The sequence below is a fragment of the Myxocyprinus asiaticus genome, chromosome 24, assembly GCF_019703515.2.
Source record: "Myxocyprinus asiaticus isolate MX2 ecotype Aquarium Trade chromosome 24, UBuf_Myxa_2, whole genome shotgun sequence".
NCBI lineage: Eukaryota > Metazoa > Chordata > Actinopteri > Cypriniformes > Catostomidae > Myxocyprinus > Myxocyprinus asiaticus.
Window position 1 is genome coordinate 32,760,329 of NC_059367.1, and position 16,858 is coordinate 32,777,186.

General features: G+C 37.0%; 1 protein-coding gene across 1 annotated transcript in view; it reads right to left on the reverse strand.

The window, feature by feature from the left end:
• The window catches only part of LOC127415094 (solute carrier family 15 member 4-like), a 91,428-nt gene that overhangs the window by 68,864 nt on the left and 5,706 nt on the right, over window positions 1–16,858 (reverse strand). Inside the window, exons 4-5 of the mRNA XM_051653645.1 lie at window positions 15,025–15,166; window positions 11,064–11,141 (exon numbers count right to left, since the gene is read on the reverse strand). Coding sequence (XP_051509605.1) covers window positions 11,064–11,141; window positions 15,025–15,166 — 220 coding nt within the window. The remainder of the gene's footprint in view (window positions 1–11,063; window positions 11,142–15,024; window positions 15,167–16,858) is intronic.

Below are 16,858 nucleotides of genomic sequence, written 5' to 3' on the forward strand. Positions count from 1 at the left end.
GTCAAAAGTTTTGAAACACTTGACTGAAATGTTTCTCATGATCTTAAAAATCTTTTGATCTGAAGGCGTATGCTTAAATGTTTGAAATTAGTTTTGTAGACAAAAACATAATTGTGCCACCAATATATTAATTTATTTCATTATAAAACTAAAATTTAATACAAAATTGTTTTTGTTTTTTTAAATTGATGACTTGCGCCAAATAATAAAGAAAAGCAGCCAATAAGTGCCCAACATGGATGGGAACTCCTTCAATACTGTTTAAAAAGCATCCCAGGGTGATACCTCAAGAAGTTGGTTGAGAAAATGTCAAGAGTACATGTCTGCAAAATCTAGACAAAGGGTGACTACTTTGAAGATGCTAAAATATAACACAGTTTTGATTTATTTTGGATTTTATTTAGTCACAACATAATTCCCATAGTTCCATTTATGTTATTCCATAGTTTTAATGACTTTACTATTATTCTAAAATGTAATTATATATATATATATATATATATATATAAAATAAAGAATAAGTGTTTCAAAACTTTTGACCGGTAGTGTAAACTGGAGGTTCCTTGGGATGTTCAGCTCGAGTAAGCGTTCTTTATTTTTTATGCTTAGTGCATTGTGACTCAAAACATGGATTTAGTATTATCTTTTACTCACTTCTTTCCTATTCATCTGTTTTGTCACTGGATCCAGTCTTGTCGTATGCAAAGACCACGATGCGCTGTTTGTTTTAGGGCTTGTTATGCAGTAACGGGTTAAGTTAGATCATCCGAACGTTCTCAAGTCTTTGAAAAAGCTGGCATGTGTTGAGATCTCTTCTCTTCCACGGTAAGCGGCCCTGACATGAACAGCATGGTGGAAAGGAGTATGTGTGTGTGGCTGTAAACTATAGCCTATTGGCTATTTTTTATATGGGAAGAGACGTTCGACATGTCCTGCCCCCACTTCCTTTCAGTAGGAAATAAATTCCAACTTTAAGCTGGAATAGGTGCTGGGATAGTAATTTAACATATTTTTCAATGGAATGGTATGCAGAAAATGTTCCTTCTCCCTGAAAGATATCACTGAAATAATTTTCTTGAGATATCTCCTGAGAGGTCTCTGTGAAAGCACTAGACTGTGTAAACAGCAATCAAAAATGTCACATTCTTTGATCAGCCAGTCAGAAGATTTTGATGTGCTTTCTGCCTGTCAATCATTTTCAAATGCAGGAGTGTCCTAAACTGTTCTCACATGCTCGATATTTTGACATATTTTTATACAAGTCATTTTAAGCCTGGTTTATACTTTGGAAGAAGCCAAACTTTTTTCTCCTGGACGAACTAAAGCACCCTAGGCGAACGAAGCTGCCATTTATACTACGCGCAACATTGTTTTAATATTAGTTTGTTTAGGGTGATGTCACTGTGTTTAACGAACTGTTCCAGCCACAAGTAAAGCCAATAATGCAGGTTTTTCTCTCCGTGGACCGCCGCATTTAGCACTGTACAGCTTCTTTGCTTTATTAAACTTGTCACGGCCCTTTTCACTTTTAAAAACTCAAAACTCTCTCCATTCATTTGTCGTGGCCATGCTGTCTTTGTAGAGTTTGTGTTGCAAATCATGTAAAAAAAGGATACTTCCACACAATCTCTGAGAGACCAGCTTCAAAGTTATCCATCTTAATGACAGTAACCTAGGTAACAACTACTCAGCTGGTACGCGCAATTATAAATAAAAAAAAAAGTGTCACGTCCAAATCACACCCACGAATAGTTTTAACCAATCATCAACACTCTTCGACCAGCCGAGTTCTCTTGGGTCAAGAATTTCAGAGATGTGCGTGAACAGGTGAAATCTCACCAAACGAACACCTTTGCAGAACAAAAACGTCTCTGCATTTCGTCATCATTTGTAGGCGAACTAAGCGAAGCCTGTTCGCCCAATAAGCATAAATTAGCCTTTAGTGACCTGCAATTGTATTAAACCACAGCCGATGTGTTATGTTTCTGCTTGTTAATCAGCTGATTTTAAACAGCACACTCTCTCTGGACTGTAATGAATATGTTATCCTGAAACCACAGGGCTGGTGGTAGAATCTAAAGAGAGTTTTGTCTCAGAATTTGTGAAAGAGTAAAGACATGTAACTCTTTCCCTGTGATTTGCTTGCACCACACTTGGAGAAGAGTGACGCACATCTCAGATGCATGTTTAATTGTTATTTATTATTATTTATTTAATTTTTTTCTCCCCTTTTCTCCCCAATTTGGCATGCCCAATTCCCACTGCGCTCTAAGTCCTCATGGTGGCATAGTGACTCGCCTCAATCAGTTGCCTCCGCGTCTGAGACCGTCAATCCACGCATCTTATCACGTGGCTTGTTGAGCGCATTACCGCGGAGACATAGCGTGTGTGGAGGCTCACGCTATTCTCTGCGGCATCCACACACAACTCACCACGCACCCCACCGAGAGCGAGAACCACATTATAGCGACCATGAGGAGGTTAACCCAACGTGACTCTACCCTCCCTAGCAACCGGGCCAACTGGTTACTTAGGAGACCTGAATGGAGTCACTCAGCATGCCCTGGATTCGAACTTGCGACTCCAGGTGTGGTAGTCAGCGTCTTAACTTGCTGAGCAACCCAGGCCCCCCGTTTAATTGAATTATTAACAAATAGTTCAAATCAGTTTGGTTCTGAACACCCATGCAGATTCTAAGCCAGCACAGGGCATTCAGAAAATATTCAGACCCCTTCATTTTTTTCCACATTTTGTTATGTTGCAGCCTTATGCTAAAATGCTTAAAAAAATATATATATATTTTTAAAATCACATCAATCCACACTCCATACCCCATAATAGCAAAGCAAAAACCAGATTTTTGATAACATTGCAAATTTATTAAAAAGAAAAAACTGAAATATCACACTGACAAGTATTCAGACCCTTTGCTATGACACCTGAAATTTAGCTCAGGCACATCCCATTTCTCTGGATCATCTTTGAGATGTTTCTACACTTTGATTGGAGTCCATCTGTGGCTAATTAAATTGATTGGACATGAGTTGGAAAGGCACATACCTGTCTATATAAGGTCTCACAGCTGAAAATGCATATCAGAGCAAAAACCAAGCCATGAGGTCAAAGAAACTACCTGCAGAGCTCAGAGACAGGTTTGTCGTGGCACAGATCTGGGGAAGGCTACAAAAAAATTTTGGCAGCATTGAAGGTTCCCAAGAGCACAGTGGTCTCCATAATTCTTAAATGGAAGAAGTCTGGAACAACCAGAATTCTTCCTAGAGCTGGCCGCCCAGCCAAACTGAGCAATCGGGGGAGAAGGCCTTGGTAAGAGAGGTGACCAAGAACCCGATGGTCACTCTGGTTGAGTACCAGAGATCATGTGTGGAGATGGGAGAAACTTGCAGAAGGACAACCATCACTGCAACACTCCACCGATCTGGGCTTTATGGCAGAGTGGCCAGACAGAAGCCTCTCCTCAGTGCAAGACACATAAAAAAGCACCTAAAGAACTCTCTGACTGTGTGAAACAAGATTCTATCGTCTGATGAAACAAAAATTGAACTGTTTGGCCTCAATTCCAAGCGTCATGTCTGGAGGAAACCAGGCACTATTCATCACCTGTGCAATACCATCCCAACGGTGAAGCATGGTGGTGGTAGCATCATGCTGTGGGGGTGTTTTTCAGCAGCAGGGACTGGGTTGAAGGAAAGCTAAATGCAGCAAAATACAGAGATATCCTTAATGAAAACCTGGTCCAGAGCATTTAGGACCTCAGACTGGCCGAAGGTTCACCTTCCAACAGGACAATGACCCTAAGCACACAGCCAAGGCAACACAAGGGTGGCTAAGCAACTCTGTGAATGTCCCTGAGTGGCCCAGCCAGAGCCTGAACTTGAACCCAATCGAACATCTCTGGAGAGACCTGAAAATGGCTGTCCACCGATGGCCCCAATCCAACCTGACAGATCTAGAGGCGATATGCAGAGAAGAACAGCAGAAAATCCTCAAATCCAGGTGTACAACGCTTGTCGCATCATACCCAAAAAGACTTGAGGCTGTAATCGCTGCCAAAGGTGCTTCAATTAAGTACTGAGTTAAGGGTCTGAATACTTATTTCAATGTGACATTTCAGTTTTTTTTTTTTTTATACATTTGAAAAGTTATCAAAAATCTGTTTTTTGCTTTGTCATTATGGGGTATGGAGTGTAGATTGATGTGAAAAAAGAAATAATTTAAAGCATTTTGGCATAAGGCTGCAACATAACAAAATGTGAAGAAAAAAATTAAGGGGTCTGAATACTTTCTGAATGCACTGTACGTCTATCACAGATTTTTAAGGAGTTAATTTGTTTATAGAATGCAGGGCGATCACTACTGTAAAGAACTGAACTCTGTGTGTATAAAACAGGATTAAGAATTAAGAGGGGAGTGACAAACATTTTATCTGCAGTGTGTACGTGGCCTGTTTGTCCTTCCACTGAGAAAGTAACTACTATACACAAATGCTGGCAGAGCATGTGAGAGCATGAAAGAGTGTGTGTGTTTGTTTGTGTGCGTGTCTGTGAGAGAGAAAGAGAGAGAGTTTAAGTGAAACTGCATCATTCCAGCAACCTTAGCGCCCTCATGTGGCCAATGCTAGACTTCCCCTGCAACTCTACAGCTGTAACCTCCTTTACAGTGACAGATGGAGGGATGGGTCACTTAATAGGTGTAAAATCATTAATCATTGCTAAGTACTTTAATATCTAATGGGGATTTAATACCATGAGTCAGAGCAGCTGTTTTATGATGAATAGCTGATTGCTGGGGGAAAACAGAGCATTTATGACAGCAAGGGTAAAAAAATAAAATAAAAAAAAAAGAGTGCATTCCTTAGGACTATAAGGAAATCATCACATGGATTGGAAATTTAGATCTATTTGGCATTTGAATTAATGATATTAAATGATATTCTGGTCCTTATTTTCAATGCAAGTCCATGGGATTTTCCCACCCCTATTAAATTTAGGGTTAGGGAATGTTTCAATTCCTAACCCAAAGTATGAGCTATAGTAATAATTATGCTTGCCTTAGCAAGCACCAAAAATAAAATTTGCTAAAAGATGATCAAATTTTTAGTAACTGAACACAGAATTGTGGATATACGTTTCAGTGCAATAGAATCTATGCTTATTGTATACTAAGGATCAGATTGGTGGAAATGAAATCAAACTCCCTGCACAATAGTTTACCATCTGTACTTGACATTTAATTGACATAAATCAATCTGTGCCTGTGAAACACAGCACCAGAGGGCATGACACCCTGAGATGCAAGAATTCTCTAGAAGAGACTTATTATATATCCATGCCTGCAGATGTACACACAGTTTACATCTCCAGAAAAGTATTAGCAAGTTAGGTGGATAGCGTATCTCACTCAGCATGTTAGAATTTAATTCCTCAGTTTAAGTCAGTCCCAAAACTACTGCTGCTTTTAACACTTATAATTCTCCAGCTTATTCCCTATATATTCCCATCATATAATTTTCACCCACATTACTACACCCTCTATGTCTCTTTCTACGGCTATCTCCTAATTAAGAGCTCACAGTCTGGCCTTATTAAGACTGCACACTAGATTCCCTTTAGGCTGTGAGGTCCACTGAGAGGACAAATCTACAGCAGCACATGTTCATTTAGTGGGGGAAACCCTTGTGTGTGTGTGACAGAGGGGGATTTGCACACCATTACATGCAATACAGAGCAAATCTCTGGTACCCAGTATACAGGGCATCTGGAAAGTATTCACAGCGCTTCACTTTTTCCACATTTTGTTGTGTTACAGCCTTATTCCAAAATGGATTAAATTCATTATTTTCCTCAAAATTCTACAAACAATACCCCATAATGACAACATGAAAGAAGTTTGTTTGAAATCTTTGCAAATTTATTAAAAATAAAAAACGAAAAAAAAAAAAAAAAAATCACATGTACATAAGTATTCACAGCCTTTGCCATGACACTCAAAATTGAGCTCAGGTGCATCCTGTTTCCACTGATCATCCTTGAGATGTTTCTACAACTTGATTGGAGTTCACCTGTGGTAAATTCAGTTGATTGGACATGATTTGGAAAGGCACACACCTGTCTATATAAGGTCCCACAGTTAACAGTGCATGTCAGAGCACAAACCAAGCCATGAAATCCAAGGAATTGTCTGTAGACCTCCGAGACAGGATTGTATCGAGGCACAGATCTGGGGAAGGGTACAGAAAAATTTCTACAGCATTGAAGGTCCTAATGAGCATAGTGGCCTCCATCATCCGTAAATGGAAGAAGTTTGGAACCACCAGGACTCTTCCTAGAGCTGGCCGCCTGGCCAAACTGAGCGATCGAGGGAGAAGGGCCTTAGTCAGGGAGGTGACCTAGAACCCGATGGTCCCTCTGACAGAGCTCCAGCATTTCTCTGGGATGTTTTTCAGCGGCAGGAACTGGGAGACTAGTCAGGATCGAGGGAAAGATGAATGCAGCAATGTACAGAGACATCCTTGATGAAAACCTGCTCCAGAGCACTCTGGACCGCAGACTGGGGCGAAGGTTCCTCTTCCAACAGGACAACAACCCTAAGCACACAGCCAAGATAACAAAGGAGTGGCTACGGGACAACTCTGTGAATGTCCTTGAGTGGCCCAGCCAGAGCCCAGACTTGAATCCGATTGAACATCTCTGGAGAGATCTGAAAATGGCTGTGCACCGATGCTCCCCATCCAACCTGATGGCGCTTGAGAGGTCCTGCAAAGAAGAATGGGAGAAACTGCCCAAAAATAGGTGTGCCAAGCTTGTAGCATCATACTCAAAAAGACTTGAGGCTGTAATTGGTGCCAAAGGTGCTTCAACAAAGTATTGAGCAAAGGCTGTTTTTTTTGTTGTTGTTTTTTTTTTATATATATAAATTTGCAAAGATTTCAAACAAACTTCTTTCACATTGTCATTATGGGGTATTGTTTGTAGAATTGAGGAAAATAATGAATTTAATCAATTTTGGAATAAGGCTGTAACATAACAAAATGTGGAAAAAGTGAAGCGCTGTGAATACTTTCCGGATGCACTGTAGAATGTGTTTTTAATGAAAGTCTCCTGTTGAACTAAATGCATCTAAAATGAGCGAATGTGCTCCTGTAGGCCTGTGACTATTACACAAACAACGCTCAGGAAGTTTATCTCACCTAATTTAGGTTTCTGTTGCACTACAAACCACTATTTAGGGAATAATTAGCCAAAAAATGAAAATTCTGTCTTCAATTACACTAAATTCTGCCCTCATGTTGTTCCAAATGCATAATACCTTCTTGCACCAAAACACAAAAGAAGTTTAGTAGCATCTCCATAGTGCTCTTTTCCATACAAAGAAATCATATAGTGCCCAGGGCCTGTAAAGCTCTATAAATAAAACAAAATAAAATGCACCATAAAAGTAATTTATATGACTCATGGACTCACAAAACATTTGTATGGAATTAAAATACATGCAATATAATCCATGAGTCGTATCTAGTTTAGTAGTAATTTTATGGTTCTTTTTGGAGTTTACCAGACCCTGGTCACTAAATGATCTCATTGTATAGAAGAAAGCATTGTGAATTTTCTTAAAAATATCTCCTGACAGTCAATGATGACAGAATTTTTTAGAAGAATTTTTGGCTGAACTTTCCTTTTAAAGAAATATTCCGGGTTCAGTACAAGTTAAGCTCAATCGACAGCATTTGTGGCATAATGTTGATCACCACAAAAATTAATTAGATTCGTACATCTTTTTCTTTTTTTTCTTTATAAGCAAAAATTAAGGTTGCAGTGAGGCACTTACAATGGAAGTGAATGGGGCTCATTTTTGGATGGTTTACAGGCAGAAATGTGAAGCTTATAATTTTATTAAAGCACTTACATTAAGTCTTCTGTTAAAACTCGTGTATTATTTGAGCTGTAAAGTTGTTTAAATCATCATTTTTACAGTCATTTTAGGGTTTGTAAAATTGGCTATAACTTTACCCAGAAAAGGTTAGTAAGTGATTTTATTACACTAAAATCATGTTACCATGCATATTGTTTATGTCTTGTGGCTATACTTTTGAAAAAGTGAGTATTTTAATGTTTCCTGATTGGCCCGATTCACTTCTGTTGTAAGTGCCTCACTGTAACCCTGATCTTGCCTTTTTTTAAAGAAAAGGAGGGACGAGTCAAAAATAAATTTTCGTGATAATCAATATTATGTCATAAATGCTGTTGATGGAGCTAAACTTGTATTAACCCGGAACATTCCTTTAAGGTTCAGACTTGTAATTATTAATTGTACAGAATCAGCACAGCAAAACTGTTGTAACAAATGTGGCTAAAATGTTTTTCACTTCTCATCTATTTTAAGCCAAACACTTTTTCCCCATCTGAACCAGACTGTAAGAGGAACCATATCTCTTTTGATTGATAATTCACTGGCAATATAAAGTTACAAGACATTGGGCTTGTGTTTATTTATTCATGACAGAGGAAGTTTTAGCCTACAGATTTTAAAACCCACCGTGTCAAGTTCTTTCAATGACTCTTCAATATCATATTTATAACAGATGGCAGAAAACAGCATGGCCACCAACTTTAATCTTTAATCAGGAAAATTATATTGAAAGAGTATTGGGTGCTTCACAACAAACTGCCTCCCCAATATAACCCTTCAGTCACACTCTCACTCTCCGTTTTATTTAACACTGGACTATTTGTTCTGAGAACTACAGCTCTTTCAGTTCCCCAATGTGGTTTTGCACTTCCTCTGTCCTTACCATGTGACTCCGCCTCTCATTCTGGAAAAAAAAAAATCACGGTAGTCAGACTGTCAAAACCACATGTACACGCATATACAAACACACGACAAACTAGTAGCTTAATCAGTTACATTTTGTGCCTATGCACTGTCATTATCATTGTGCAACATATGATTGCATTGTCATTGTTGAACAGAAAGACCAGGAGTCGTGGTTTTGGATTAGTAACAAGTGAAACCAAAAGCCGTTTTAGGGGATTTAATTCAAGTCTTGGCACATCAGTTCTGACACACTTACCTAGAGCATACACATGCACACACACACAAGCAAAACAAATAAACAGCAACTTCAGATTAGAAAGCGGGCACAGGGTGCTAATCTGCGATTAGTGAGGGTCATGGTATTGAAGTTAATACCTTGGTTTTTAAAGGATTTCTTTAGCTGCTGTGTGCCAGAGTCCTGAAAGAGTGTCCTGAACAGACTGTACTCAGTGCAGCTTCACGGTCCACACAAACATCACCTGGCATAACCTCCAATGTTAAAACTGAATTATCGGTAAGCCCTGAAAGTCATTTAAATTATTCTAAATGTCTGCATTTATTTATTTTTAAATTGAACTTCACTTATAATGTTGGTGAAGGTTTCTAGTCCATGTACTGGAAAAACTTCATTCGTTTTGTTTCCAAATTTAAAAAAAAAACAAAAAAAAAAAACACGAACTAATCTTTGAATGTTGGTTTTTCTTTTCAAAAGAAACTCAAAATACAAGAAAATGGCTTGTTTTTTTTATTATTTGTTTTGTTTGGAAAAAAAAAATTATTGACTTCAGAAATCAGCTTACAGAAATTCCTCATGATTATTGCTCATGGATATTAGAGGTCGACCGATAGTGGATTTTGCCAATACCGATAACTTGGAAAAGGCAGATTAATCGTCCAATAGCTTTTTAAATCGATTCATAGAATGTTACAACATTTTCTTAGCACAGACATTAAGAGGCCAGAGTCCAAAATGAATAAAATCCCAGATGTAGTTTATTTTTCAAACAAAATCCCAATAATAATCAGGAAAAAAAAGAAGATTGGATGCATAACGTGGGACTTTTAACACTAAACAAGCCTGAAACACACCAGGGACTCTTATTTTGAAATGACATAGACTTGGCTCCGTTACAATGCTCTAAATTAAATATTTACCAAATTAAGCTTTATATAACCCATACAGTATATTATTAAGTTGGAGACACAATGTATATGCTGACGAGGGACGTTCCTATATAGTCACATTTTTCTTTGCATCCCATCCCTTTGATTTTAAAAACATAGTTTTCAGCGGGAACACTGAGGAATAATAATTTAAAAAAAATAAAAAAGTATCGGCAACTATCTGCATTTTGCCAATAACCGATAGTTCCAAAAAGCAACTATCTGCAACAATTAATCGGTAATACCGATAAATCGGCCATCCTCTAATGGATATAAAATAAAAATACAACTTGAATATTTGATTTGCACGTGTGGGTGGACCAGAAACGCCTGCTGCGCTGTCATCTGTCCTGCCCCAATCACGTCCATCAGAATAAGAGTTCACGATACAGCTCTGTAAATGGATTCATTTTGATGGTCTAATTGTTTTATTTAAGAACATTAAAATTTCTTCTGCAATGAACGCAACATAAACAGAGCATTTCCAGCACCGTAATTAATTTTTTTTCCTGACCATTTCCACTCTCCGACCCATAGAATTTAACAGGCTGCTTTTGTCAGAGCAGTGACTTGTTGGTTAGTTCTCCAGACACATAAAGCAGTGCTTCTTGTGTGGCAGATGCAAGTTCCTTTCTTGTTCCCATCCAAATCCCTTATTAACTCAATTTCCTGTCTCCTCTAAACTATTTCTATGATAAAAATGGTAAAAGTCCCCAAACAATAACAAAAGACTGTTTTTGCTTATGCACTTAATAATAAATGATCTCTATTATTATTAGCAAGTCAAATTGATAAATACTAAATAAGTGCTGATGTATAAATGTGGGCAGTTATATATAGAGCGCATTATACTGTGACGATTTCTGTATGACCCAAATTTGTGTGGCTTTGAAATATTTTGCTTTCTATTAGTAGCTTACAGTGGCTCAAGAACTATTGGGAAAACTAAAAAGGAGGCCAATCCCTTTAATAATTTAACTCCTTATTAACAAGCCAATTACATTTTTGTTTTAGGGCAATCTGGAAGTGATCTGAGCTGATTGGCACTGAGATCACTGTGCTCTTACCTGATGGGAGTCTGTGGAGTTTGGATCAGTTCCAGGTATTCTCAGATGAAGACTTTGGAGATAATATGTGGTCTGCATCTGCAAGCAAAGACAACGGAACAAAACATAAACATGCTGGCTATGCTCAAATCTCATTTAGTGCTAATGAACAGACTGCTATGATCCATTTAGCACTTGTAGAGACACTATACCAAAACTTTTCTATTTATTAAAACTTAATAGAATTAAAACTTAATAAAAATAAGGCAGCAGGAGAAAACAATAGTTTTCTTTTAGCAATAGTTCAACCTTAAAACTGTGGTTTGGTGCTTCATGGGAACATTCTCCAATATCTCTTCATGCAAAAAGTCATTATTTGTTTCTAGAAGTTAGAGACAATGTCCTTTACTCAAACCTTAATTCAGGCCCTGAGGACTAACAGTGCTAGGTAACCTTTCTAACAGTTGGCAAGCATCTCAGCAGACAAAACATACGGGGTGACAGAGCCTCAAAAGGTGTGACCTTTCCCCCGTAATTGGAGGAAGAGAATCTAGTTTCTGCGTGTGATGGGCTACAACATAACAGTCCTTATCCAGACACACCCAAACCAAATTTTTATTACAACAAAAGCCGCATTGACCACAGCAAATTACTCAATGCCTCCTAAGTGCAGTAGAATTTACATTTGTTAACATACATAGAATGTTTTCATCCTGATTCAGAGATCAAGGCCTGGATATGGATTCAGGTAACCAGTCAACCTGTTAAATTTGTGACAGTCCTGATTTTATGAGCCATATGACACATCACAATGGAGTTACAGTCAAGACTGCATTTGTCCTGATAATTAGTCTTTAGAAGGCTTTAGACTTTAGTTTGATTGCTGTAAATAAATGTTTAAAGGATATTGCAATTATATGTAGCTTTAATTTAACAAGAGTGGGTGGATTATGTAGTTCTTTGACCTATTAACAGAATGGTAAGTAATAGCCTAGTTAAAGAATTGCTCCACTCACTACTCACAATATTGCGCGGTAAGTTAAAAACATTTGGAGACATGCATGTGCTTAGTTGTGCAAATGTTTTGTTTTTTTTCCAAAAGAAATACATGCTGGTGGTATTTTATTTGCCACCCCCTGAAGTAATAGCTCATAAAAACAGACCTACTAACTTTTGGAAATCTCATAATTGATTTCTATTGTTAGTCATCTTAAAACATTAGGAGGAGAAATCTTAAGATGACATAGGTGTTTGCTTTTTTGTTTGATTTCAATATCAACATGAGTGAACAGCAGATCCAAGCCATTTAAAAATAAATCATAATAATTTAATCTCCTTTCTGTTCCTCACAATCTATAAATTAAAATTAAAACATTAATTTAATCCATTTCTTAAATCCATATTCTTAATATATAGTTACATCCAGATCAATCTAAACGGATCAATATTTAAAAAAATGTTTTTACTATAAATCTCCACTATCACTTTCACATTCTGAAAGTGAAAGTGGATATTTATGGTAAAAAAAAAAAAAAAAGGACTTAAATATTGATCTGTTTCTCAACCTCACCTATCATATCGCTTCTGAAAATATGGATTTAACCACTGTCGTATGGATTACTTTTATGCTACCTTTATGTGATTTTTTGTGGTTAAAAGTTCTGGCCACCATTCACTTGCATTGTAAGGACCAACAGAACTGAGATATTCTCCTAAAAATCTTTGTTTGTGTTCAGCAGAAGAAAGAAAGTCATACACATCTGAGATGGCATGAGGGTGAGAAAATAATAAAAAATAAAAAAATCATTTTTGGGTGAACGATCCCTTTAAGCGGCTTCTTCATGATTCCATTCATTTTAAAGCTTTAATGTCCATTAGATCAGAACTTTGTGACCACCTCTATGGGGAAGTAAAACACAAATTATTAAATAAAATGCTTCCAAGGTGGTTGTAAATTGCTAAAATTAAAAAGACAAACCTTGAAAATGTTTCAATTTCAAAGCGGGAATGTTGAAAACCTGAATTTCAAGGTCTTCAAAAACATTTTTAGAGTGGTTTCACACATATTTCGTATTTCCGAAATTAGTGGTTACAGGCCTCACACAAGCTGTTGATTTGGGGACACTGCTTTAGTAGTAGTAGATATCTCAGTCTTTATTACTTGTCCTTTCTTTAAGCATTCCCTTGAGCAAGGCACACAAAAAGTCTGTCTGCTGAATTGCTTAAAATCCACCCATCCTATAAAGGTTCCAAATGGCACAATCCCTATATACATGTCAGAGACAGAATCTCTGCTTATAATTATTAATCACTTCTATTAGGGCTGGGCGATAGGAGGATGTAATCGGATACTGACGATATCTTACAAAGATCCCAATGCCAATTGCTGACAGACGATGTTCGATTATATCGGGAAATGGCAAAACCATGGATGTGGGAATTCAGCAAATATATTAAACAGTAGCCCAGGGTGTGAAACTAGCAACCGCCACCTGCAAAATGTGATGAGGCTGAATCCACTCCGCAAGCTCCTTACGCAAGTCATTTTGCTCATCTACCCGCAACACAATAGGCGGGTGACCTGTAAGACGTCTCGGAGTGACACATGACAAGAAACGCTGTTGGTCACAAAGACACGTGCTTGAAGAAACACACTTTATTATATTTCTAAGAACAGAGAATAGTCGTCAATGCTTGTGTCTGATTCACTGTTTGTTCAGAGGTGTGCAGAATGAGCCTGTCTCATGGAACAGGTGCATGTAAAGAGTTTTCACTCTTTTTTTCTCTGTTTCATTCATCTGAAAACTGTTTGCAAGAATAATGTCATCTGTGAGAATGATACAATTTATCTCCAATCATCTCAGTAGGTGCTGTGAGTTTAGTTCGCGTTATTTCCACGCGGTTGGCATGCATTGTGAACGCAACTCTGCAGGTTCAGTAATAAATATCTTTGTATTAAAGAAACAAAGATGAAGACCTGTTCACCTTGAACCTAAAATTGAGTTTTATTTTATTTTGGCAGCATTAACTGTATTACCAAAACACACAAATTCAATAAGAACACACATTTGGCAGCAATATTTTGAAAACACACGGGAATTTATTAGGCTTTATTATTATTATTATCTTTACATTTATAATTGTCTTTAGTTCTTAATCTGTAGGCTATTAGTAATTTCCACCTGTTGTCATTGACGGATGCTTGCGTGATGACAAATGGTGCCATGGGAGACGGTAAATGTTTGGATTTGGGGAGGTGGTTAAATACGATTTTTTGATCACTTCATTATTTTATTGCTTTTTTTTTTTTCATTTAGTTTAAAGTGCAATTTGAATGTAGAAACGCCTTTTGTTTATGTTTTTCGTGTTTCAATAAATGAATTTAATTTTTAAAGCAAAATCAATAAAGCAAGAATATTCACCAACACTCGGCAGGGGGATTTACGATATAATCGTACATTGCGATAATCGATAAAATATTTTTACATATCGCCCAGCCCTAACTTCTATTTGACATTCCAACAGCATTGTTCATCGCCACCACTCTTAAAAAAACTCCCCCTCCTTTTCTGCAAGACACCTGTTGATGCTCATTGACCCCACCCATGGGTTTGACTTTACTTTGCTTAAATAAGTTCACATTTACCATATAGTGTGCTGTTCAAAATTGTTCATAATGTTGACAAATTATACATCTTTATAATATGTCAACATTATTAACTCTTTTTTGACTAGACTATATAGTATATGTGAACTAATTTAAGCAAAGTGACATCAGTTCTGGGGGGGGGGAGCATGCACATCAACTTAAGACTTCAAACAAATAAAATAACTATGTGATTGCCTATTTATGTCTGTTATGACTAAATAAAGGTTACAAATGCATTGCATATATAATGGCCAATTGCCAATTTTGATGGAACTATATCTGACAAAACAGGTTTGATAGATGTGGGAGGACTTTCACTTATAAAATTCTTACCTGGAAATACACAGTCCAGTATGGAATGAGGGCCAGGAAAACAGGAAGTATTTTAACCAGAGATTTCACTTCCTCGACTTTCTCTTCTGGAAATCGGCCACCGTATGTCACCTTGGCGCCGTCCAGCAGAGTTGGCTTTGGTCTGGTGGGCAAACATGATTGTAACGGGTTTCAATGCATTCTTGAATCTTTACAAAGTGGCATAATTAAAAAACAATAATAGGATAGTTCACCCAGAAAAAGACAAAAAAAAAATACTCTCCATCATGTTGTTCCACACCCATATGACTTTCTCTTTTCTAAAGAAAACAAAAGTAGATTTTAAGTCTGTCACTTTCATTGGTTCTCTTTTCTATAAAGAAAGTGAATAGTGACTGAGGCCATCATTCTGCCTAAAATCTCCTTTCATGTTTAATGGAAGAAAGAAAGTCGTTCGGGTATTAAACAACATGAAGGCGAGTAAATGATCCCAGAATTTAAATTTTTGGGTGAACTATGCTTTTACAAAGTCTGAGTACCACTGTGTTTGAATAAGCAAGCATGAAAAGAGCAAGGGAGCGAACAAGGGAAAGGATTTGGGCAACTTAAAAAAATATTTAATATCTGGATTTTTTTTGTGAAGCCATTGTTCTGCTTTGATTTAGAGAGGGGGCACGGTACTTGACAGCAACTTATGCCATGGAGACGCAATGAACAGCGCAGCCACATTAGAGACAGAAAGGAGAGGAGGATCAAAGAGAAAGATGTAAAACGAGGGATAAAAATCACAGACTAATAGAGCCGTCTAAAACAGGAGTGGAGGTTCCCACAGAGGAATCGCATAAATTTACAATTTAACATCTTCATGACAATTTTAAACAGCATGTATTCTGTCGTGACTAATTGACATATAATTTTTGCATGAACAGCACAAAAATGTTGTAATTACCAGTGGGAAGCTCAGGATTTTCTTTGAGCCCCAACTTTAAATTTGGGCATGTGTCAATTAAAGAATCATAGTGGAAGCAAACTGATATTGGTGATACTTTTAATCCATTTTTTGATGTTTTAAAAGTGCTGACTGCATGCACATTTGTACGCATTTAACTAGTTTGAGATGTCAAGTTTGTGCAACAAAACAACATTTCCCATAAAATGTATGTTCAAAAGTAAAAGGGTTTGGTTGCATCACCCAAAAAAAAAAGAAAGTTAATTCAGAGTCGGGGCAAATTATTATATTTTGATTAAAGATTATGACGTCAAAAAATGTTTTCTTTGAAATAATGTGCACTGATGAATCATTCACAATAAGACCAGGAATGTGTATGAATGAAGTAAATATTGATTTCATGTTGATTTAAGTCTAAAGTGAACTTCATCTTTCAGCTAAGGTATGCATTTATGGTTCTGTGCTTGTGTGTCTGCCTTCATTTCTGAAATAATTCAGAATTCATTTAATAAAAAAACTAAAAGCAATGTAATTAAAGGATTCAAAAGTATTTATTAAATTACTGTAGCATTAAAAGTGAGTTCAAAGTATGTGTACATGTAGAGATTTAGGTACATATTTTTACTACAGATGTTGTCTGCCATGCAGAGAGCAAATAAATCAGGCATATACTGTTTGCTTGTTCTTGAGTGGCAAATAAATATGTTGGCATAATTTTGACACTCCCTGCTGTAAAAAAACAAAACAAATCATATTAATAATTAATAACTACTTGCTTGACTAACACAAAACAGGTGTCGTTTTAAAGTTTAGAAGCTGTACTTTACAATGCATTTGGCAAAATAACCAACTCTGAACATGTGCTTTTTAATCTGCAGACAAATCAGAAGTGTTCTGTTTTCATAA